We start from the raw sequence: 26802 nt of genomic DNA, 5'->3' as shown, positions 1-26802 counted from the left end.
CTTTTATAGTAATCTCCATGCCCACCAAATCAGCTGAAGTTAGTTAGTTACGGAAGTAGATCACTTTAAAACAGCTACTAATATTGTTTCAGCGCCTTTCATACAAAAATTATTCATAAAATCGCTTTTGCGCAGTCTATCTATGTCCTGAATTCAAGAATTTTCTTATATCTAAAAAAAACCTCACTACCCTACAAGACAGGTTGCTTTTAGATTGGATGTTTCTGTCAAAAAAGTATGTTCCAAAATATAATGATAGTGTGTGCTCAGTATGTAGCTGACTCCTGGGTTAGCAACTCTTATAATCCATAAGGTTTAATGCAACCTTCACACGTTCAGTATTTGCTTAGTATTTCACATTAGTATTTGTAAGACAAAACCAGGAGTGGATGATAAATGCAGAAGTTTTGACGTGTTTCAATTAAACTTTTCCTAGGATGCTCCACTCCTGATTTTGGCTAGCACTCATTATCAGAGCAAGCTTAGGCCGCATGGTTGGAGGTTGGTGGTGGTTATTGGAGGTGTTTGCTGGATTTATCTGTGTCTGTTACTAGGTTTTGAGTGTGTGATAATTCTCTCTTCTCCTACTTTGGTTTAACCCCATCCTCCACTCCCTGGTGTATACCTCGGTTGTATGTGTGTATATTTGTATGATTGGTGTTTTTCTTTATTCCTGTTCTTATTACATTGTTAGTCTGGTTGGTGTATTACGGTACACTACTACTCCACTCTTCCCTGGGTGGGGGAGGGGTGCAGACTGAGGGTGGATTCAGGAGCTAAGGCAAGGTACGTGGCCCTGGCGTGTTCACCGTCACAAGTAATCCAGGGACAGTGAAGGAGCCCCTGGTCCTGGGACATCCAACAACATTCGTGACAGTGTCACTTACTAAGCTGCTTGATGATATTTTGATAAAATCACTGTTTATTCTGCTGCAGATCTACCAGTTATTTGAATGTGTGGCTCTAAAACCCCACTCACACCACTGGCTGCCTTCTGGCCATGTACAGTGTACACAGGAAGCTGCCAATCAGTGGTGTGGGCAGGTGATGCCGCATTGGATCCCAGTATGGATCAACCAAACATCGTGTGGTTACAAACATGTCAAAGATTTATCTCTAGTGTAATGTATGGATAGATCACTCAGGCGACACATTCGGCACTAATACAAGCTCCATGTTTACCCATGATGTGAACTCCCAAATCACAGACATCACTGCAAACACCTGATGCATGTTTCGTCCACGTGCTTTCTCAAGGGGAATGTCAAGGAGACACGCCCCTTGAGAAAGCACGTGGGCGAAACACGTGTCAGTGCGCTTGCGGTGGTGTCTGTGACTTGGCAGTTCACATAATGGGTAAGCATGGACCTTGTATTAGAGCCGAATGTGTAGCCTGAGTGATCTATCCATACATTACACTAAAGAAAAATCTTTGAAATGTTTGTAACGACATGATGATTGGTTGATCCATACTGGGGTCCAATGTGGCATCATTGCCCTATATGACTTTTTTGACTTATCACCAATGCTTTTCTTCTACGTGGCGCATCCTCTTTGTTAAAAAAAAAAAAAACCTCATGCATATATCCTTTTCTTTATGGAATATATGTTTTGCTATATACATATATTCAATAAACTTTATTTATGTTATTCTTGGATATTAATGGTTTATGGACACTCTGTATTCATCTTTAGGTTATATACGATTCAATCCACTATAAGTACATATACAGCTCTGGCAAAAATTAGGAGACCACTTTCAAATGTTCAGTTTGTCTGATTTTTCTCTTTATAGGTATATTTTTGAGTAAAATGTAAATTGTTCTTTTAGTCTATAAACTTCTGACAACATGTCTCCGAATTTCCAAGCAATAAATTTTTGTATTTTTTTTCTGACAAAGAAAAATGATCAAAATATAAAACAAACAAACAGTGCTTTCAGACCTCAAATAATGCAAGGAAAACAAGTTCATAATCATTTAGAAACAACAATAATAATGTTTTAACTCAGGAAGAGTTCAGAAATCAATATTTCGTTGAATAACCATGATTTTTTAAAAACAGCTTTCATGCGTCTTGGCATGCTTTCCACCAGTCATCACACTGCTTCTGGTGCAAAAATGTAAGCAGTTCATCCTTGTTTGATGGCTTGTGACTATCCATCTTCCTCTTGATTACATTCCAGAGGTTTTCAGTGGGGTTCAGGTCGGGAGATTGGGCTGCCCATGACAGGATTTTGATGTGGTGGTCTCTTGACTTTGTCCAGAGCTGTATATGTGTTAATAGAGAAACAAGTACAGATATGTCTCTAGCCAGCCTTACTATTCTTCTATGCTTTCTGAATATTTGTTCCTATACATTTCCGTAGGCTAACATTTTTGATTTTAAAATAATTTTTCAAGCTGGTGTTATAAAGTATTCTAATTTACTGAGATAATGACTTTTGTGTTTTCATTGGCTGTAAGCCATAATCCTCAACATTAACAGAAATATACACTTGAAATAGTTTGTAATGACTCTATATATGAGTTTCACTTTTTGTATTGAAGAACTGAAATAAATTAACTTTTTGATGATATTCTAATTTTGTGAGAAGCACCGGTATACAAGGGCTTATTTTTTCAGGATGACCCCATTTTTTTTTTACCACAGAATATATTGACAAATGATGAAAGAATTTAAATTCCAACATTGTTTTTTGGAGTTTTGTCTTTACGGTGTTCATTCTGTGGTAAAAATAACCTGGCATTATGATTCTTATGATTCTCCTGGACAATGTGAATATGGTGATAATAACCATGTTGTCCATTTTTTATTACAATAGTGATGAAAAAATTTCAGAAATTTGTAGAAAAAAAACTTTTTGGGTTTGTGTCACTCTTTTCTGAGACCTATAACGTTTTCATTTTTCAGTACATGGAGCTGTGTGAGGGCTTGTTTTTTGCGGAGTGAGAAGACAGACATTACTTTTTTATTTATTTTAATTTTTTTCTGGCATTACGGTGAAGAAAAATTCTCAAATTTGGCATTTTGATTTTTTTTCAATTACCGATGCTTACTATCAGTTTAATTAGTTTGATATTTTGATACATCAGACTTTGAAGGACACAGTGATACCAAATATGTAATATTTAAAAAAAAATTTAAAACTTGCTAATGTATTTGTTAGTATGCTCAGGGAACTTGATCACCTATACTATATACAGCAATGCTTCAATATGGCTTAAAAGGGACTGTCAGAATAGGATGACTGTTCAAACTAATTCTCGCCACTTGGTGTTTCATGATGGGGCCAATCATTTACATACACCTTCCCACCTGCTTGGTTTCCCTTAATCTCCACCCCTCCTGTATTTGATTGACAGCTCTGGCTTCATAGAGCCAGAGAAGGGTGAAGATAGAGAGAAGACAAGCTGGTGGAAAGGTTTAAATAAACGATTGGCCTCGCCATGAATCATTGAGTGTCTGTACTTGGTTTGAACAGTTATTCTGTGTTGACAGGGTCCCTTTAAATAAATATGGTGAACAAGTTTTAATCTGATACGGATGGAGAATTTTTAGCTTGTGATGACCCTGTGAATTGTGGACCCTGAGTTATCAGCTGTGTATAAACCTTTTACCTGTCAATGTTATCCTGCCTCTGATAACAAGCTAGCTGAAAACTCTTTCTGAAAGAATGAGTAGTAAGACTCTAAAATAGCCCCAGTGGCCAGTGTGAAAATTGCAAGATTACTTATTTAATTGTTTTATTACAGTGCCAAAACTTCTTAGATACAGTACATGTAACATGAAAACATGATTTAAACAGGTAATTTTCTGATGACACATTCCCTTGAACTGGTTTGACAAAGCAGTCAAGGAGTGGTGATGTCAGTAAGTACGAGACAGAGCTGCTGAGGCACTGATTGTCACATGCCAGTACAGCAATAGAAAACCACATATTTTAGTAGCTGAAAAAGTCCCAAAAATGCAGAAATTCTAATGTCTGTTCAACTGTAGTACAAATGGGTTGGTGGGTTTTCTCTGAGCTGCTCATATTTCAGTAAAGGATCCACGGACCAGAAGATACAGCATTTCCAAAGTGGTTTAATGTCCAAACGTTTCAAAGTCATCCGACTTCTGGTCCGTGGATCCTTTACTGAAATATCAGCAGTGCAGAGAAAACCCACCAACCCATTTCTACTACAATATCATTCCTTGTAGGCACTGCAGCACCTGATTACTAAGCTATTATAGTGGTTGTGTCTCACACAACCCCATCAAGTGAGCAATTCCTGTGCTTCTAATAACCTTATTTTACTTGGATAAGACCCTATTGCGCTTTACGTTTTATCAAACACCCATGACGGCACCACAAGAGAAGGGATCCGCCCAACAAGGACAGGAAACCTACAGACAAAAAAGGGCGACACCTCTCCCTTGCATCAGTTGGTTTCTTGTCCTTGACAGTAGAACCTCGTAAAGGCTCCTGTGGGCACGATTTTGGAGTTTTTGCAGAAGGATCATGAGTTAGGGTTGTCCACCAGTACCCTAAAAGTACAGGTGGTGGCTCTCGGAGCTCTATACAGCTGTGATTTGGCCAGTAATTATTGGATATCTCGGTTTATAAAAGCTTTAAGATCCAGTCCCACTGCTAAAATAAATTTAGTTACATGAGATTTAAATTTAGTCCCGACGCCCTTAACGGGCATACCATTTGAGCCCTTAGAATCTGCAACCCTTAAAATTCTTTCACTGAAAAGTCCTGTTGGTAGCCTTAAAATAAGCCAGAAAAGTCAGTGTGATATTCAGACTCCTTCTGTAGCTCCACCGTTTACCCAAATTCTAGATGACAGGATAATCTTTGAGCCAGACCAAGCCTACCTTCCTGAAGTAGAGTCTCAATTCCACAGACAACAAGAAGTAGTCCTTTCCTCCTTTTGTTCTAATCCAAAGAACCAGAAGGAGGAAAGACTTCATACTCTTGGATGCTAGAAAATGCATAATCAAATACCTGTCCGCCACAGAAAGTTGGAGAAAGCATAGGTCATTGTTCGTGTCTTTCCAGAGATATAAGAAAGGGTTTAAAGTCTCAAAACCCACACTTGTTAGCTGGATTAGGGAGGCCATTTCTTTAGCCGACTCATCAAGTGGTGAGGCGGTCCAGAAGGGGTTAAAGGCTCATTTCACCCGGGCCGTGGCGTCCTCATGGGAGGAGAGATCAGACGTCTCAGATTTGTAAGGCAGCAAACTGTTCTCCTTCCACTTTTTATAGGCATTAATTATAGACTAGACATGGGTGCATCTTCCGATCTCACCTTTGGGAGAAGGGTGCTCCAGGCTGTGGTCCCTCCCGGAATTCTTATTTTCTCTGTAATTCTCTTGTGGTGCTGTCATGGGTGATTAATAGAGTCTTAGTTACTTACCGGTAACGGAATTTTCAGAGCCCATGACAGCACCCTTATATTACCTCCCGTCACATGTGGGAGAGCACTTGTTTTGCTACAGTCATGATTCCACAGCCTAAGTTTTTTTATGCGTTTTTATTGTAATAACCATTGGCGGTCCTCTCATGCTCTGTAATCCTACTGATGTAAGGGAGAGGTGCCACCTTTTTAGTCTGTAGGTTTCCTGTCCTTGGTGGGAGGATCCCATCTCTCGTACTGCTCTCATGGCTTCTGAAAAATCCCGTTACTGGTAAGTAACTAAGACATAATCTATAGCAAATGTCTGTTCACGGCAGATTACCGTATTTTTCGGACCATAAGACGCACTTTTTTCCCCAAAAATTTTGGGGGAAACTGGGGGGTGCGTCTTATGGTCGCAATATACTTACAGCCGTCCATGGCTGGTGGCTGGTGCGGGTGCCGCGGGGCTCTGTAGTGCGGTGGTGTCAGCGGGCTGTGCTCCGGTGCAGGGGTAGTGGCTCTCTGTGCTCTGGTGCAGGGGCGGCGGCTACGCCGGCATTTCCTCCAAGCCCGGAGGCCCCCGCACATCCCTTGCTGGCCGCCATGTTGCGGTGGCCTCCGGGAACATGGCCGCCGGGAAGATGGCCGCCGGTCCGGGGACGGCGCCTGCGCAGGTTCAGATCTCATCCCGAGATCTCGTTGCCAAGATTTGAATCTCGTCCCCCGAGATCTCGGGACGAGATCTGAACCTGCGCACGCGCCGTCCATCTTCCCGGCGTCCATGTTCCCGGAAGCCACCGCAACATGGCGGCAGCCAGCAAGGGATGTGCGGGGCCTCCGGGCGTGGAGGAAATGCCGGCGGAACCACCACCCCTGCACTGGAGCACAGAGAGCCGCCACCCTCACCCCACAGAGCCCACCTGCCCCAGCCCAGCTGCTCCAGCCCCAGCACAGCCCAGCTGCCCCAGCCCAGCAGCCCCAGCCCACCTGCCCCAGCCCAGCACAGACCACCTACCCCAGCCCACCTGCCCCAGCCCCAGCCCAGCTGCCCCAGCACAGCCCACCTGCCCCAGTACAGCCCAGCTGCTCCAGCACAACCAACCTGCCCCAGCACAGAGCCGCTACCGCACGAGCCTGGACCACTGAATGACCCCTGTGACCACTCCTCCACCTGTGCCGGATCCCTTCCCAGGTAAGCTGAATTCGGACTATAAGTCAGACCCCCATTTGACACATTATTATTTTTTTCCCTATTTTCCTTCTGAAAATTGGGGTGCGTCTTATGGTCCGGTGCGTCTTATAGTCCGAAAAATACGATAATATATAAATGTCAGGGAATATTCCAGTATAAAGCAAAAGGACATCAACTTTGCTCTTTTTCTGCCAATATAACATCAGAGCATCTGTGCTGGATCACCAGGGTACTGAACAGATGACTAATGTCATCTTTTATTATTTTAGAGCATTTATGACTCCTTTTTATATTTTTTTTCTACTTTGTTTTTCAAAATTAACAGACAACCCCTTTAGGATAAAACAGTTCTGGGATAAACTATTTAGGAATATTTAAAATCCTATCCACTAATATGAAAACTGATCAATGCCATAAAGAATGTTTATGCCTTCAGTAACGCCTTTCACTTCGTACTGGGGTAGCAATACTTTACAAACCTGTAGCATAGGTACATAGTGACTGCCTGCTCACTTTGCATTAAAACAATAATGCAGTACATAAATTACAATTCTAAAAAGGCAAAGTATGTTTAGAAATAGCTGTGTTTATAACACTCAAATGCTGCCATAAGTTATTAAAATGGATTCTGCTGATACGGGCTATAATTTAACATGAAAAAACAAAAATCATCTAAGACTTTAGTATAATATAGAGAAAACTAATATAACTTACCTGTGTGGAATATGGTGTCTTATCATTTTCATCTTCAAAGGACAAAGGCTGAGTCCTCGATTTTTGCATTTCTTTGAAAAGGAAACATTTTTTTTTATTTAAATACGCTAAAAGGTAAATCGGTACATAAAAAAGTATTTTTGTTATTTTGTTAAAATCTAGATGTAATTAAATACCTAGTCATTTCCACTGTTTAAAAAAACACCAGCATTCTACAAAAAAGAATACAACTAGAAGGATACAGAGTTTTTTTTGCAGCATTTTCTGTGATTTTCCTTTTTTTTTTCGCTTTCTTTCTCTATAGACAACTACGGTAGATGTAGAAGTTTTAAGTTAAAATATAACTGTAACTAACCGCTACTGGCCAATTTTAGAAAAATAATTAATAGTGGACAACCCCTTTAACTCTTTGCTGTTCAAGGTTTCCATTTTCACACTTTTAACATGAATAGGAAAAATCTAAATTTCAAAACAAAAAACAGTAATTTTAACACCTCACGCCAAATATGCAGATTTTTTGTGACATGTTGCACATCAAAATACCACTCAGCACTTCTCACATGCAGGCATCTAATGCAATTTTGCATCAAACTAACATTACTCATGCACAAAATACACAACACCTCCTGAAATTAAAAATTTCATATGTACAGTATCTATGCATACCAGTTAGGTTGACACCTTTTATTAATTTTTAATGCATTTTTATTAAAATGGTATTCTTCAATTGTTTTAATTAGGTAGAAAGCATGAAAATAAGCAAGTTTGCAATTGACTTGCTTTTTCTATCAGCTGTTAATCTCAGAGCTTATTATTATTATTATTATCCTTCAGAGTATACAGCTGGTTTCCATGGAGCCCAAACATTTGTGCAAGTCAAAACCCTGGCCAAGAGTACATAGTAGCTACACTCCAAAAGAGGCGTTAACTCTTATCATACCAGTCAGATCTCTAAAACCCATTGATTTCTGTACAGCAGCTAGCTGCTGATCTTTCTTTTCCTCTCAGCTCCCGATGAGCTGCTACTCGAAATCTTGCTCTTATCTGTCCTGTAGAATAAGGGCCGGCGTTAGGGGCAGGCAGACCAAGCAGCTGCCTAGGGCCCCCGCTCCTCCAGGGGCCCCCAGCCAGCGGCACATCACACAGCCGCTATGGGGCCCCTGTGAGGCAGGGGGGCCCGCCTGCCCCCTGCGCCGACTCCCGCCGCATTGAAGGAGGCAGTGATGGAGGAGAGAGCGTCATCTGACGCTCCCTCTCCCATCATTCCCCGCGCTGCCTCTGACACAGCCGGGGGCGCAATGACGTCATCGTGCTCTCACTGTGTGCCAGACAGAGCTGGAGGAGACAGGAGCAGCCAGCAGCGCAGGCAAGAGGAGAAGGTGAGGAGTGTTTTTTTTTTTTTTTTTTAAATCAGTGTGAGTACTGGACTGTGGGGCCACTCTGGGGAGACTATATACCATGCTCGGCTGTATCATACCATGCTGGGGGGGCTATATACCATGCTGGGCTGTATTACACCATTCTGGTGGGCTATATACCATGCTGGGGGGGGGCTATATACCATGCTGGGCTGTATTACACCATTCTGGGGGGGCTATATACCATGCTGGGCTGTATTAAACCATGCTGGGGGGGGCCATTTTACACCATGCTGCGCCATATTATACCATGCTGGGCTGTATTACACCATTCTGGGGGCTATATACCATGCTGAGCTGTATTATACCGTGCTGGGCTGTATTATACCATTCTGGGGGGGCTATATACCATGCTGGGCTGTATTATACCATTCTGAGGTGGCTATATACCATGCTGGGCTGTATTATACCATTCTGGGGGGCTATATACCATGCTGGGCTGTATTATACCATGCTGGGCTGTATTATACCATGCTGGGGGGGCTATATACCATGCTGGGCTGTATTATACCATACTGGGCTGTATTATTCCATTCTGGGGGGCTATATACCATGCTGGGCTGTATTATATCATACTGGGCTGTGTTATACCATGCTGGGCTGTATTATACCATGCTGGGGGGGATATATACCATGCTGGGCAGTATTATACCATTCTGGGGGGGGCTATATACCATGCTGGGCTGTATTAGACCATGCTGGGCTGTATTAGACCATTCTGGGGGGCTATATACCATGCTGGACTGTGTTAGACCATGCTGGGCTGTATTAGACCATGGTGGACTGTATTATACCATGGTGGGCTGTATTATACCATGGTGGGCTGTATTATACCATGGTGGGCTGTATACCATGGTGGGCTGGGCTGTATACCATGATGGGCTGGGCTGTATACCATGTGGTGCTAGGGTATATACCATGTGGTGCTGGGCTATATACCATATGCTGCTGGGCTATATACTATGCGGCTGTGTTATATAACATGGGGGGTACATTTTACATTATATTCTATAGGGGGAGGCTGTGTTATATAATATTGGGGGCTACATTATATTCCATGGGGAGGTGGGCTCTATTATATTCTATTTGGGGATACATTATATTCTATGGGGGCTGTATTATATGTATTATATTCGATGGGGGTTGCATTACACTATATGAGGAGGGATACATTGTATTCTATGGAGGGGCTACATTATACTATATAAGGGGCTGCATTATATCCTATGAGGGGGTTGCCATATATTCTATGGAGAAGCTGCATTATACTATATGGGGGGTGGGGCTGCATTATATTCTATGGGGGGGTTATATTATATTCTGTGGAGTGGCTGCATTATACTCTGGGGTAGCTGCATTATTCTCTAAGGGGTGGCTGCATTATACTATAAGAGGGGGGCTGCATTATATTCTATGGGGGTTACATTATATTGTATGGCGGGGCTGCATTATACTCTGTGTGGTGGCTGCATTATGCTCTATGGGGTGGCTGCATTATACTATATGTGGGCTGCATTATACTGTATCGAGGACTATGGGGGATACATTATATTTAGAACTATGGGGTGTATTAAGCTATGGGAAGTGAATTGTACTACATGAGTGACTATGGCGGTGCATTATACTATATGGAGAACTATGAGGAGTGTATTATACTATATGGAGGACTGGGTAGTGTATTTTAATATATGGAGGGCTATGAGGAGTGTATTATACTATATGGAGGACTGAGGAGTGTATTATACTATATGAAGGACTATGGGGCAGATTATATTATATGGAGGACTATGGGGTGTAACCTGTAGATGTGCTGCTGATAACATGATACTGTATGGTGGTCTGTTAGGGTGTGTGCAAACGTTGCGGATTAGTCTGCGGCTTTTTCTGCAGAGAATCCATATCTCTTGGCAGAAACCGCAGGGTAAAACACATGCATTTTTCCTGCAGATTCCTAGCATGTGTACAGCGGATTTGATGCAGGATCTAGTGCGGTTTGGCAGTGCGGATGAGAGATTTATTGATTTGTATGTCCCGGAACGTATACTGCAGCTGCGGTTCCGCAAAAAAGAAGTAACATGCTGCGGAAAATAAACCGCAGCAAATCTGCGCAGAATTTTCAGCAGCATGTGTACGGCGGATTTGGTTTTCCATAGGATTACATGGTACTGTAAACCACATGGAAACTGCTGCGGATCCGCAGGACCAAATCCGCTGCGGATCCGCTGCAAAAACCGCAACGTGTGCACACACCCTTGTGATCCATTAGTGATCGTTCTGTTCCCATCATTCTTTCTCAGACGGTAGAAAGAGGCCGGGAAACAAGTGTTGAACGACTTCTTCAATATTGCCGATCACACTCATTTAGCGGCCTGAACTCAGCGCATGTACAGTAAATACAATCGAAATGCTTCTGTGATGTGCAATATGTTAGCATTTGGGGCCCCATTTTAAACTTTGCCTAGGGCCCCACTATGCCTAAAACCGGCCCTATGTAGAATTACAATCCCAAACACCCAGCATCACAGCTCTCACTGTCCCAGCCGTGTTTGTTTAGTTGCACTGTTATTTCTGTGTAAATATAGTATTCATAGTGTGAACTTCAGAAAAAAACACTAATTGCTGAATGTGTTTCAGTAGAACTTGTATTGAACTTTATAGTTCTACTAAGGCTGCGATCACACTTGTGAGAAACTCGCACGAGTCTCGCACCTTAATACCCGGCAATTCCGCAGGCACTCGGGATCGGAGCTTTCAGCTGCATAGAAATACATGCAGCTGCACACTCTGGTCCCGAGTGTCGGCGGCAGTGCTGGGCATTGAGGTGCAAGACTCATGCGAGTTTCTCGCAAGTGTGACCCCAGTCTAATACTACAGCTTTGCTCACCAAAATTGTCACTCAAGGAGGAGAACACACTCTGCCCAAAGCCAGAAAGTAAGCAGGCTGTAAGGATATTGTATTGCTCTGAGCTGCTCAATGACAACTTGAGAAGACCCATTTAAAGAAATACCAGCAAAAGAGAAAACCGAATAGTAATAGTGCAATAAATTAGTCCCCTGCAAAACTACCCACCTGCATTTCTGGAGAGAGGAAAATTACTGTATTTCTTGGACTATAAGACAAACTTTTATCCTCCAAAAATGTGGAGGAAAGTGGGGGTGTGTCTTATAGTCCAGATGTACCTGCTCTGGCTGAGGTGGGGAAGCGGCAGCAGCGGTCACAAAAAGGCAGGAACCGGCGGCTGCGGACAATTCCTGTGCCCGCTGCTAAAGAGAAATGAATATTCACTGCATTGCACACCCATGGGCGTGGAGGGTAGTGAATACTCATTGCACTTAAATAGCGAACACACTTTTAGCCTCAACAGCTGGCTTTCTGCAGCTGCCGGGCATTTGCGTGTGACCACTGCTTAAGGCAATGAATATTCACTGTGCTCCACTCCCATAGGCATGGAACGCAGTAAATATCCATTCACTTTAGTAGCATGCGTGAAAGCCCGGCAGCTGCAGGAAGCCGGCGGCTGTTGCTAACACTGTGCTTGCTATTAAACAGCAATGAATATTCACTGCCCTTCACGCACATAGTCCCAGCGTGGAGAGCAGTGAGTATGCCGGCAGATGTCTTCGGTTTGTTAACAGTGCATGACGTCCCTGCCATACGCTGCTTACAGCAAGAGAAATTCACCGCACACTCTATGTCATATGTGCAAAGAAGTTTATTCATGGGAGCGGTGTGGTGTAGTTACCACTATGTCAGCTAGGGGGCGCTGTGTGGGTGTCCCAGGACGGGTGTACAGGCACATTCAGTGTGGTAACAGGAGCAGGGTCCTAAATGACCATTATGGGTCTCAAGGTGGGTGGCCTTGGGATGCAGGCTCCAGGGTGTATTGATCAGCAGAGGTACTGCTGATCTTTCTGTTACACTGTGTCAGGGAAGCCTGTGTGTGTCTATACAACGTTTAGTGATGTCATAGTCATGTGATCACCTGTGGGTGTGGTTACAGGGCTATGTAATTGAGGTGTTTGGCACATGTGAGAGAGTGAGAGTGAGTCTGTCTGAGTGTGGACAGACTTCCATGTGTCCAGGTGGGACACTACAGAGAGTGGCCTGTGTGCTAAGGAAGGAGAAGCCTTCCTGGGTCTGCGGCTGCAGATAGAGCGCTGCTCGGGACATTGCCCTGGCCTATGTATATTAGTTGTATATGGGGAGGACTACACCTCCCAGCATGTGCTGAGACTCTCGGTCCGAGTCTAAAGCCACGGACATTTATGATCTTTTGTGCCTAAGCTAGAGGCTATTTTGGTGATACGCTGATTTATGGTTTATGGAGCAAATAAACCTCATGAACTTTGGGAAGAACCTGCCTCATGATTGTCTCCCGCTGCACCTGAGCGAGTCACATCCCTACAATTGGTGACAGACTGCGGGCAGCGATTCCCAGAAGCACGTGTGGCAGTGCTGGCGATTCTGAGCCAGGAGAGCAGACGGTCTGACAACCGTGAGTAATACTGACCGAGGTCAGAGAAAGTGACTGTATTAATACTTGTGGGATACCTCTGAGGAGAAGAGGCGTCCAGGAACCTGTGTGGCCGACACAGGTAACAGACAGGAGTCTGTGTTGCACTGACCAGGGTCAGTGAGAGACTGTGTTCCTGGAGGGGTCAGTGAGCAAGGTCCTGGAGGGTCAGTGTTGGGAGGTTCTGGGAGAGGAATCGGATCCCTGGAACACGTGATATGACCTTGGACCTGGTGAGGCGTGTGTTGGGCAGTCTCAGGCGGAGACGGATGTCCTGAAGAGCACCCGCTGAGCCCCTGGACCTGGTGAGGCTGGTGTGTTGGGAGACCCTGGGAGGAGGGTCGGCTCCCTGAATAGCACCCGGTGTGCCCTGTGTGTTGGACGGTCTCAGGTGGAGACGGTACGTCCTGAGTGGCACACGAACAGGACATGTGAGAGACTGTGCATGTGTTTTCTTTTTTTTTCTTTTTTTTTTTCTTTTCTTCTGCAAAACCTGAAGGTGCTTGCTGTGGCTCAGTGGGGTCATGAAGGTCTCGCAACACAGGGACCTGGTGTTTTCTTTAAGGGATCTGCCCTGGGAGCATTGGTAGCAGACGCTGTCTGGCTACACCATCCTGCTGCAGCTTTATGGAGTGTAACTAAGCGGATACAGTAGTTGTGGCTTTACACAACTATTAAGGGTGAGTACCCTGTATTATTGCTGCATAACCCATTATACCTGCACTGGTAAGGCCCTATGGGCGCGCTTTTGTGGTTTTTTATCTTTGAGGGTGACAAGCGGCTTCCAGTAACCCGGCGGGGTTACGAAGGTGACAAGCGGCTTCCGGTGGATCGGCGGGTCCACGAAGATGGCGCAGCAGGAGCTGCAGTGACACCAGCCGCTGTGTATGTGTGTGAACAGCAGCCGGAGGTGCCGGTGATCAGTGACAGCAGGAGCTGTGGTGGTGCCAGCAAAGACTTGTGTGGTATCGTTAAAAGACAAACTGTCCTGTGTGAACTGTGGCCTAAGAGGTTCTGCAGGACGGACATGGGGAAATCCCAAAAGGGGGCGGTGACCCAAAAGGGGGCGGTGACCCAAAAGGGGGCGGTGACCCAAATTGGAGTGGTAACCCAAAAAGGGGTGGAGTCCCAAAAGGGGGCGGTGACCCAAGTTGGAGTGGTGACCCAAAAAGGGGTGGAGTTCCAAAAGGGGGCGGTGACCCAAATTGGGGTGGCAACCCAAAGTGGGGTGGTGGTCCAAAAAGGGGCCAAGTGTGAAGAAGTGACAGCACTGGGTGTCTCAGTAGGTATGTCTGGAGTACCGCAGTGTATGTGCAGGTCTTTTTCAGAATGTGGAATATCCTTTCCGGGGAGTAATGATGGGCCACAGATGTGTACAGTGATGCTGCACCGGGAAGGAGCCTTTGGTCGGCTGGACTCAGAGAGTCAGGTGACTCTGACAGGAACACCTCTCGTTTTCTCTCTGACCGAGAAAAACGTCAGGGTTCGCTGTAAACACGGGGTCACGGTGAACTACGCAGTAGACACAGTAGTGTTTGAGGGGACCAAAGGTGGTGAGTGCCAAGGTAGCGGGATACCACGGGACTTAGTCTATGCCTGGGAGAGGGGCCGGGACTTTCTTTTGTTTGATGACGTTTGGCCGGACGATGGAGATGCTTCGACTGTGGGGCCAGCGGACACTGAGACAGTGACGGCTCCTGACGTGGACAGGTCAGAGGTAGAACTGACCGGAAGAAGGACATCTGCCCAACTTACGGACCTGACGTCTCGTGATAAGACAGATGGTGGGCTGGGAGATGAGACGACTGGACTAAACAAATTGGTGACTGACCCAGTGGTACCCTTTAACGATATAATTAAAGAGGTAGTGGTGAGACACGTGATGGACAAAAGAGAGCAGGATCGTGAGATACAGCTGATAAAGGAGACTGTAACAGAACATGTCGAACGGGAAAGAGTCCTAAGGCAAGCAGCTGAGCACAGAGTGGATGCGCTGGAGAAGGAAGTCTCTGAACTCAGAGGTCACCTGTCAGCATGTAAAACCATGAACAAGACCCTGTTGGAAGATATGGAGGGGCTCAGAGAGGCCCAAGAGAAGCATCAACAGGAGATACTCAGGAGAGAGGATGAGCGTCGCTACCTGGCAGAGGAGCGAGATAAAGTTCTGCAAGAACTCAGTGGAGTAGTAAAAGGTCTTCTACGGGAGAAGTGGATGGGTGAAGACGTACAGTGGCCGTGCCCGACTGATAGCAAGGCAGAACTGCCAAAGCCCATCTTGGAAATGGGTCCTGAGGACTGTAAATCTCAAGAAGATGGTGAGCCAAGAGCTGCACAAGACAGTCACCCGGTCTTGGCAGATACCTTGAGGGAAGTGTCCGTGGGGAACCCAGGGCCATCTGTTCAGGATGAGAGGAAGTCCATGACCTTCAAGTGCGTGATGGAGGTACCCGAAGACGTGCGAGAAGCGTGTGCCAGCGAAGGTGTGCATGAGACCTTTAAAAAGGCAGTAAAGGCCTATAGTGTGAGCTGGGCACCAGAAACAAACCAGTTGGTGATACTGGCAGAAACGGAAGACACAGAGAGAAGGGTGGCTGTCCTGAAGGAGATGCACCTACAATGTCTCCGCACGAAACAGATGTTAGTGGAGCGTAATAGGAAAGCCGCTCGACGTCTGGAGCTTGCCAGGGAAGCTCAAAGTCGTCTGGGCTTTGTGGAAGACATAATTCCGGTACCCATAAATCTGGTGGGGAAAGTCATTGGCAGACTTGGAAAGGTGATGCAGGAGATGGTGAATCGATCCAGTGTTAAGAGAGTGAGGATCCCACCTGCTGGTGAAATCCAAGTCGTTGTTGAAGATGACATGGTTCCTGTCATTGTGGTTGGTTCAGTGGAAAGCATTGGGAAGCTTCGCATGCTCCTGGAATATCGGGTAGCGTACCTGAAGGAGATTGAGCAGCTAAGACAGGATCGGATGCAGATGAATAAGCAGTTACAGAACGTCAGGTGGCGTCCACCTCCAACCCAAGTTGTAAAGGCCCGAAGGGATCCTCCAAAGAATGAAAGGACATGTAGTCGAAGACAAGAACGTCGAGAGTCCGCAAGTGGCCGGTCTAATCTTAGTAACATAGGCACGAGACTTGGTGGTGGACATAGCGACAGAGGGTCAGACTCAGACCAGCCAGTTGGCCCAGCTGGACGTGGGACTCATGACCGTGCGAACTGGGAGAGCCAGTCAGTGAGAGAAAGGTCGCGTGATGGAGCACACTGCAGACAGGCGGAGACTAAAGAGTGTCTGGTCACACTGACGGACGTTGACGGGAAGGCCCAAGGCCGAGATACTGACCGCTGGGGGCAGGGGAGGCCTAACGTAAATATGCAGTATGACTACCGAAGCAGACGGAGATGGTCCTCCCGACTGGTAGGGCAAGGTGACATGGGTGCCAGGTCTCAAGATCCCTGGGTGATGTCATGTGTTCAACCCCACAAGTTTGAACAGAGGGGGGAGGTATGTGGTGTAGTTACCACTATGTCAGCTAGGGGGCGCTGCGTGGGTGTCTCAGGACGGGTGTACAGGCACATTCAGTGTGGTAACAGGAGCAGGGTCCTAAATGACCATTATGGGTCTCAAGGTGGGTGGCCTTGGGATGCAGGCTCCAGGGTGTATTGATCAGCAGAGGTACTGCTGATCTTTCTGTTACACTGTGTCAGGGAAGCCTGTGTGTGTCTATACAACGTTTAGTGATGTCATAGTCATGTGATCACCTGTGGGTGTGGTTACAGGGCTATGTAATTGAGGTGTTTGGCACATGTGAGAGAGTGAGAGTGAGTCTGCCTGAGTGTGGACAGACTTCCATGTGTCCAGGTGGGACACTACAGAGAGTGGCCTGTGTGCTAAGGAAGGAGAAGCCTTCCTGGGTCTGCGGCTGCAGATAGAGCGCTGCTCGGGACATTGCCCTGGCCTATGTATATTAGTTGTATATGGGGAGGACTACACCTCCCAGCATGTGCTGAGACTCTCGGTCCGAGTCTAAAGCTACGGACGTTTATGATCTTTTGTGCCTAAGCTAGAGGCTATTTTGGTGATACGCTGATTTATGGTTTATGGAGCAAATAAACCTCATGAACTTTGGGAAGAACCTGCCTCATGATTGTCTCCCGCTGCACCTGAGCGAGTCACATCCCTACAGCGGGTAGAGACAAAATTATAGCTCAGGATTTGAGCGACAAAGTGTAAACATTTTGACCCACCAGGTTCTTTTTTGTTAAGTCGTTTTAGGTTGATAGAGCAAGAGAAGTGAAAGTTTCCTAATAGTAGGACACTGCACAAGATATGTGCGCTGCTATGTAATAGGTGCTTGATTCGGCGCTCCCGCGCCTATCTGGCTGCAATGTACTTCTCTTGCTCCATCAGCTTAAAATGACTTAGCGAAAAAGAACCTGGTGGGTTGTTTAAACTTTCCACCCACAGCTGCCAGGGGCACATCAGGTGATTAGATCAGCTGTCATATGCTGGAAAAGGGGTCGGCTCATCGCCGGAGCCCGCTCCAAAGAGGCGGAGGTGACCTATGAAGGACATAGCATATCATAGGTCGTTCTGGGGTTAAAGTGAACCTGTCATTATGATTTTGCTCAGTAGACTACAGACAGCATCAGGTTGGTGCTGTTATACTGATTAAAATGATACCTTGGTTGATGAGATCCATCTGATGGTTGTTGGTAAAAAGACATGTTACTGCGCAGGTGGCATTTTGCTGGATGTAAAGGTTTTTTTTTTCTAAGCGAACAATATTATATGCAGTATGTACAGTAAAATAGGGGGCAGGTCACTGAAGGATCAGTGACCTGTCATAAGCCCATACAGATGAATATGTAAGTAGAGCACCACATACAGCCCCCCCCCACAGGCTGCCCCCAAAGCACGAGAATCTCATTAACTGAAAACTGCAAATACAGATTAAACAACAACTCAAGACTGATCTCATCAACCAAGGTATCATTTTAATGAGTGTAATGGCGCCAAACTGACACTGTCTGTAGTTTACGGAGCACAATTCTGATGACAGGTTTGCTTTGAGATCCCCTTCACATGTCAATGTTTCCAGTACGTGTGGTGACAATTTTCACAAGTATTGGAGACTCTTACACACGCACACCCATTGTAATCTATTGGGCTACGCACATCTCTGGACCGTGTGTCTGTGTGACCCACACGTTTACATGTCCATTTTGTTCCAGGCGCGCTGATGTCAATACAAATGTGACATCCCTGTGCCCTCTGTGTAACATATTCCAGAATAGAATGCAGAATAGAAATGACAGATATTTAGGTGTCAGATGTGCAAAGATAGAGAGATAGATATCCGTGAGATATATAATTAGTGCTTTGCCTGTGTAGTTTATTTATTAGCTTAATACACATACAGCCAATGAAAAACTACAGGAGTTCCTCCCCATTTATTACTGGGATAGTAATGGGGATGTCTGATAGACACCTCACCATTACTAACCTCAAGGCTTGATGCTAGCTGTGATTTTTGACAAATCACACCTGAAATCAACCACAATACCATTACCAGATTGCCAACACACCATGGCAATCGGGAAGAGCTGGACATAGGGCCAGAATTGGGCCACCTAATGGCAGCACAAATTCTAGGGTGGCTGCGGGCTAATAATTTTAGGCTAAGTGCACACATAGCAGAAAATTTCTGCTCAAAAACCTGACTCCCTTCCCAGAAACCGCGCCTTTTTTGTCTTCGCGTTTTTGTCGCGGTTTTTGCGCGTTTTTGATGCGTTTTTTTCCGGCGCGTTTTGAAAACGCATAGAACAAGCCAGACACGCGTAAAAATCCGCACAATTAATGAGCATGCTGCGTTTTTTACCGCAATGCGGTTTTTTCGCGGTAAAAAACGCATCAATGTGCACAAAAAGTGCAAAATGCATAGAAATGAATGGGAAGCTTCTTTTTCGCATTTTTCCCATGGATTTTTTGGCAAATCCGCGGGAAAAACCGCGAAAAAAACGCTGTGTGTGAACACAGCCTTAGACTTGAAAGGGCCAATTATCCATGGACCTTCCCAGCCTGATAAAATGGGGAGAGGAACCCAATGCTGTTTTTTTCCATTTACTTATTTATTAGCTTAATACATTGTGGTAGATCAGCTCTCTCATTGGTACACAGAGGTAGAAACGGGAACACTGTCTCTTTAAGTCCTTCACTGGTTTATTAGGCACATGTGGCATAAACCATGGTGAAGTAAAATAAATACGGCCCTTTGGGCAAAACAGGAGAACAAAACAAAATGCTATCTCACAGTCCATATGTTTGAGGGGATCCGCCCACTCAGGGTTAACAAAAACACATGGTTCAGTTTAGCACCAACACAAGCACTTTACTCTCTCCAAACACCCTGAAAACTGAATGTCTCTGGAGGATGATTATTTAAGCACTTGACCACAACCTGGGATGGAGATAAGGAGGACAACCTCTCACCCGCTTTATGGTTGTCCACAAAAACCCAGCCCTTAAACAAGATGGCTGATTAACCCCTCTCAGCACTTAGTGCGCTGGAGCAAAACTTCTGGATTTCAAAGCACTGAAGCCAATAGCCTCAGCGAAACATGTCTCCCCCCCCAGCACTTTGCCAGTGACTTTGTCACAACACGTACAGTAAACTCCTCATGCAAAGCACTAATTTATATATCTCACGGATATCATTCTATCTACCCCATATCTATCAGCTATCTTTGCACATCTTTAACCCCTAAACATCTGTAATTTCTATTCTGCATTCTATTCCAGTATGTGTCACACGGATGGTACACACGGACAGCCCACGCATGACACACACGTACACGAATAGCACGGGTACTGATTTTTTCAGCACTGGATTATCAGGAAGTGTGAAGGAGACATAAGGCAGGGTTCAGTCAGATCATGCATGCCCTTAGGTTCAGTGACTGCGCAGAGCTTATGTCTGCACCCCCGGATGTATTCGCTAACTGGGCCATTGTGACTCCACCTTCATCATTATAGTCAACTAGCTGAAGAGCCCGGCGTTCCTGGGCACAGTAACTAACTGTGGTTAATTCCAACAAATTATAATGATTATCCTCCATCCCATAGTTCAGTGCCCATATACCCATCACACATCCTCCATCCCATAGTCCAGTGCCCTTATACCCATCACACATCCTCTATCCCATAGTCCCGTGCCCATATACCCATCATACATATCCTCCATCCCATAGTCCCGTGCCCATATACCTATCACACATCCTCTATCCCATAGTCTAGTGCCTATTATGAATGGGTCACCGAGGAAGATAACAGGACAAGGCCAAGCCACAGAAAACCAGAGAGGTTGGAAACTAAGCAGATTGCAGACCCCTGATCCTATCCACACAACTAGCAGTAGTGTACCTACGATGCCCTAAACGCCTCGGCACAGCCGGAGAACTAACTCAGCCTAAAGCAAGAAGGGTGAAATCTAAACTGCCCCGGAGCAGACCCCAAAGGAATAGACAGCACCCAAACATATATTGTCGGTGAGACAAGATGAAAACACATACGCAGGCAGAAAAATAGACTGAGCAAATGATGGGGCCCAAACTGACTAGACAGGACAGGAAAGGAAAGACACTGTCTGCAATCACACAAAAAACCCTGAAAAATCCAACACGTCTGATGCACAAAAACACTGAAGTCACACGGCTTCGCCCCCACTATATCAGCACTCTGGTATATACTGAAAGCAAAGCAAAAAGAGACCAATATAACAGGGGACAAAACAAACTGACACAAGCAGTAACATATGGGCGGTGATCCAGCACAGCCCCAGCAGGAGCAAGCTGACCCGCACAAAGCAGAGATAGACAAAACCAGATCAAATGCAAAAAGATTAGCAAATGAGCCACTTAGCTGAACCATGCAGGAACAGAGCAGGAGACATCAGACATCAGACCTAAGAAGGCACAGGAAGAAAATCACCAGCAGGGATTGAAGGAAGTCAGCTGTCTTAAATACACCAGTCAGAAACCTCAGATCTCCAATCGTCATCATCATTATCAGGTGGCAAGCCTTTATCAATCTGACCAGCTCCACTACCTCCAGTAACCACCAAAGGGATCCCAGAAAAAGAACTCGCAACACCTCTATCAATCTGACTAGCTCCACTACCTTCAGTAACCACCAGAGGGATCCCAGAAAGAGAATTCACAACAAGTGCCCATAAACCCATCACACATCCTCCATCCCATAGTTCAGTGCCATATACCCATCACATATCCTCTATCCCATAGTCCAGTGCCCATATACCCATCAAACATCCTCTATCCCATATACACATCATACATATCCTCCCATCCCATAGTCCCATGCCCATATACCCATCATACATCCTCTGTCCAATAGTCCAGTGCCCATATACCCATTACACATCCTCCATCCCATAGCCCAGTGCATATATACCCATCATACATCCTCCATCCCATAGTCCAGTGCCCATATACCCATCACATATCCTCTATCCCATAATCCAGTGCTCATATACCCATCACACATCCTCTATCCCATAGACCCGTGCCCATATACCCATCATACATCCTCTATCCCAAATTCCCATGCCCATATACCCATCACACATCCTCTATCCCATAGTCCAGTGCCCATATACCCATCACATATCCTCAATGCCATAATCCCGTGCCCATACACCCATCATACATCCTCTATCCCAAATTCCTGTGCCCATATACCCATCATACATATCCTCCATCCCATAGTCCCGTGCCCATATACCCATCACACATCTTCCATCCCATAGTCCCGAGCCCATATACCTATCACACATCCTCCATCCCATAGTCCCGAGCCGGGAGGCGCTGAGCAGGGAGTTCCTGGAGATGTGCTGTTATGTAACCTGACTATGTGGCGGCCGCTAATGATGCGATTTTCTATGCAGGTAACAATAGAGCCTGGCAGTAATAGACAAGGGTGTGAATCATTTCTGTCATGTGCTCTCTGCTCCTTTCTGGGAGGCAGACAATGGCTGGGAGCTTATGCTTCCGGGGATGCTAGATTTTTCCCACCCGGTCACTGTCTGCTGAGGTGTTGTGAAGTGGGAAAACTGTTGCTCATAGCAACCAATCATATCTCAGCTTTCATCCTTTAAACAGCTCTGGTGAAATGAAAGATGCTAAGTGATTGGTTGCTATGGGCAACGCAGGCAGTGTAACCTGTTTTGGTCAGGAAGATGTGCCTATGAAATATATATATATTCCGCCAGGGAGGGAAAGCCAGTGAGTTAGGGTAGATAATAAGAGTTTGGAGCGCCCCGCAGGGCCTTAGGTTACTCGGTACCGGGCCGGTCAGGTTCTTTAAAGGGGATGTCACGGTGACAGTGACCAGGTCCGTGGCCCTGGGCATCCAGTAATTCAAAATAGAGGAAAATTATGTGGTGTTTGGTCGTGACGCCACCCGTGGTGTTTGGCAATGGGCAGCCGACGCTGCGGTTTTGGTCCACTGGGGCTGTTAGTGATGCAGCAAGAAGGATGGTTCAGCTCCCCACGGGTGGAGCGGAGCCCCAGGGCAAATATATTTAATTGTTCAGATGGTGTTGAACGTTGGGGTGCAAAGGAAAAGTGAAGGACACAGAGAGGTGCGGTTTTCTTTACCTTTTACTTAACGTAATTACAATCTGAGGTACCATATACAGATGATGGATTGAGTCCAGCTCGCCTGGAGGCATTCAGGGGACCCACCCTGCCAGGTGGGATTGGGGACCTTCCTTCTGCGCTCTGTTTTCGGGTCCCTGCTGCTTGTAGCTAAGCTGTAGCCCTCTCCTGCTGATGATTGCTAACCTGTATGACTGTCAGCGTGAGCCTATATCACGGGCACTGTCCTTTTCACTATCAGCCCCGGGCTCTTGGTCTGCTGCCGTGCCTTCAGGTGTTCAGTGTGGCCAAGGAACTTGCAGTCCCCTGCCCTCCAGATCCGGCTGTCAGGGCGTACAGCTCCTGCCCAGCCAAGGACTCTGGCATCCCTTTTTATCAGCGCTCTGCTCTGGGGTTGGCTATACACAATTTTAGTTCCCCCAGAGCCCCTTGTCTCTGCTCCTGTCCCTTCCTTCTCCACAGACCAACTCCAACTCTCTCTAACTGTCTTGTCATGAGCTTCAACTGCTCCCGTTTCCATGACAACTCTCTTGTTTACTCTCTCAGCTGTCTTCTTACTGACTCACTAACCCCACCTGCTGGCCAGAATTTATAAGGAATCTCCCCTTTCTGGCCTGCAGCAGGAATTGTCATGTAGACTGTGTTACCTGGCATGGGGACCCCCATCCTGCCTCCAGGTATAACATCACCCCTTAGAGGGAGGCAATGTCACGATGGTAACCAGACTGTTGTGAGTTCATTTTCCCCTTCACCATTGAGGTCTGATGAACTCCCTCTTCTGGTGAAGGAAGGTAGTGAGGCTGATTACCAAGCACCTGAGCAGGATGATGATGACTGGGTGACTGGAATTGCTGACTGGATATAAGGCAGCCGACGCCCTTCTGCCTTGCTGGTGATTTCTCAGAGGGATTCTAGGAGACCAGTCTGATTCCTGCTCCTCAAAAGCTAAGTTTTCTGCTCTGCTTTTTGCATTTGTGTTTTGGTTTTGTTTTGCCTTGTTTTTCTGGATTTCTGCCATTCCCTGCTGGGGTGAGCTGAATTCCTTTTTGCTCTGTCTTCAGAAAATACCTGAGTACTGATATAGTCTTTTTGAAGCCTAGCGTCTTCAGGGCTTTTTTCCCTATCAGTCTGTTGGCTCTTGTTTTGATAGGGTTTTGGCAGATTGCAGACAGCAGCTTTTCTATCCTGTCCTATTTAGTTAGCTTGGGCCCCATCATTTGCTCAGCCTATCTTTCTATCTGTGTGAGTGTTTTTTCATCTTGCTTCACCGTCATTATATGTTGGGGGCTGCCTATTGCTTTGGGGTCTGCTCTGGGGCAGTTTAGATTTCCCTTACTGTCTTTAGGCTATTTAGTTCTCCGGCTGTGATCGAGGGGTCTAGGGCACCGTAGGAACCCCCCACGGCTACTGCTAGTTGTTGTTGATAGGTTCAGGGGTCTGCAATCCGATAGCTGCCAACTTCTTTGGTTTTCTGGACTTGGCTAGTATTTCTGTTTTTGCCTCCTACGGTGACTCATTCATAACACCAGACTCTGGGGTGCCACAATAGTCTAGAGAGAGACCATTGTTTTTGCCCCCCCAACCACCCCCCCGGCTAAAAAAAAACAAAACAACAATATACATACCTCTCCGCCATTCAGTCAGGTCCCCCGCTGCAATCACAAGGGGTTAACTAGATTACAACAGGCAACGGCGCTAATGCTACCGGCCCCGCTGTAAACCACTGCAGAATGAATTATTTAATCTCCGTGCAGGCGCCCCGGCTGACCGGAGATGAACTGATTAGCGCGGGAAAGTTTCTGAATTTTTTCTAACGCTGTCAGTTCACTTCACCTCAGGTCAGTCGGGAACTCTGCGCAGCCTCACCGACTACCGCTGACGTCACTGGTGATTTATTCTGTCAGGAGCATGCTCATTTAAAAAACCGGATCGTTGCCAGCATCTGTCATTTTTACGGATGAGGTCGGATCCTGCACCCATAGGCTTTCACTCTAGCAAACGACGTACAGCGACGGATCCGTCGCTGTCCGATTTTTCGACGGACACAAGAAACGTTTTGTGCGTCGTGTCCGGCCGCCGGACAAAAAATTTTCGGCGGATCCGGAGAACGACGGACGAAATGTTAGGCAATCCGTCGCTAATACAAGTCTATGAGAAAAAAACGGATCCAGCAGCATCAGTCGCCGGATCCGTTTTTCTTTTAAAAATGACGGATTGTGACTGATGGCAAAAAACTGATATGTGAAAGCAGCCTAACTTGAAACAGTTAAGGAATGGGCAAAAATTCCAGTGGCAAGATGTGGAAAACTCAGAGACTTATCCAAAGCGACTTGCAGCTGTAATTGCCACAAAAAGAAGCTCTACAAAGTACTGACTTTAGGGCGATGAATAGTTATGCTCACTGATGTTTTCAGCTATTTTGTCCTATTTGTTGTTTGCTTCACAATTAAAAGAAAAATAAAATGTTAACAGCTGTAGGCATGTTCTTTACATGAACTAATGAAAACCTCAAAAGTACAAGTGAAATTCCAGGTTGTAAGGTAGCAAAATCAAAAAATGCCAAGGGCGGAGGGGCAATACTTTTGCAAGACACTATACGCTGTCACACTGATAAACAAGCCCTCACTTGTCTGACACACAGTTCTGCAGTCATCTAATTAGTACCTCAGGAAGGATTACACATGGCATATAAAAGTTTGGGCACCCCTGGTCAAAATTACTGTTGTTGTGAACAGTTAAGCAAGTTAAAGATGAAATGATGTCTAAAAGGAATAAAGTTAAAGATTACACATTTCCTACAAAATGCTATAAGAAGATAAAGCGTTTTCAAGTTGCCCTTTCCTCAGTTGAAAATATAATTAAGGAATATCAGTTAACAGGAACAAGGGAGGTCAAGATAAGGTCTGAAAGACAAAGCAAAATTTCAGTGAGAGCTGCTCGTAGGATTGCTAGAGAGGAAAATCAGAACCCCTGTTTGACTGCAAAAGACCTTCAGAAAGATTTAGCAGACTCTGAAGCTGTGGTACACTGTTCTAATGTTTAGGGACACCTGCATAAATATGGCATCATGGAAGAGTCATTAGAAGAAAACCTCTCCTGCATCCTCACCATAAAATTCAACGTCAGAAGTAAGCACAAGTATCAATTTTAAGGAGTGGTTGCACCAAATATAATACTAAACCGGGTGCTGTACCCTGCATTGAAGGTTCAATAACATTAATAGGAGAAGAAAGAATCACTGCAATAAGGATTTGCACACCTATTAAATGAATAAGTATATGATTTTATTGATACAAAAAGGACGCCCGTAAAAGTAATAAAATCACTTAAAAACAATACAAAACCATACTCTTGCCCAAGTAGTCTATAACCAACTAGTACAACAAATTGATATAATAATTCAAAGGCAAACATGGAAATTAGTTGGAAATAAACAGATGCGCTGTTTACGCTCAATGAGCTCAAATAACCATGCACTGGAGAAAAGGTTGTGTTAAGGCAGTGCCCAATAACAATAAAGGTATGAAGGTACATCCTTATTGCATTGAGAGCTTCTTCTCCTATTAATGTTTAAGTATGCAAAAGAACAGCTAAACAAGCCAGACGCATTTTGGAAACATGCCCTGTGGACCAATGAGGATAAAATAGTACTGTTTGGTTACAATAATCAAAAATATGTGTGGAGAAAAGGGGCACAGAATTTCAGGAAAACAACATCTCGCAAACCATTAAGCATGGGGGTGGCTCAATTATGCTTTGGGGTTGTGTTTCACAGGGCTGTGGAGTCGGTAAGCCAAACCTGCGACTCCGACTCTGACTCCTCAATTTCCCTTCCACCGACTCCCACATATATTGCTTATATTTAAGTGAAAAATTTATTGTAGTACAATGTGAACATCAGA

At 45.4% G+C, this 26802-nt stretch overlaps 1 protein-coding gene across 3 annotated transcripts in view; it reads right to left on the bottom strand.

Moving 5' to 3' along the window:
- Positions 1 to 26802, bottom strand: part of CASP10 (caspase 10) — a 121886-nt gene that overhangs the window by 37080 nt on the left and 58004 nt on the right. For all 3 annotated transcript variants that reach the window (XM_073551480.1, XM_073551481.1, XM_073551479.1), the window contains exon 5: positions 7294 to 7364. In XM_073551480.1, the coding sequence (XP_073407581.1) occupies positions 7294 to 7364 (71 nt within the window). The remainder of the gene's footprint in view (positions 1 to 7293; positions 7365 to 26802) is intronic.

This window comes from Dendrobates tinctorius, unplaced genomic scaffold, assembly GCF_039654945.1.
Source record: "Dendrobates tinctorius isolate UK_male_01 unplaced genomic scaffold, ASM3965494v1 ptg000177l, whole genome shotgun sequence".
NCBI lineage: Eukaryota > Metazoa > Chordata > Amphibia > Anura > Dendrobatidae > Dendrobates > Dendrobates tinctorius.
This window is presented reverse-complemented; position numbering and strand designations above follow the sequence as displayed.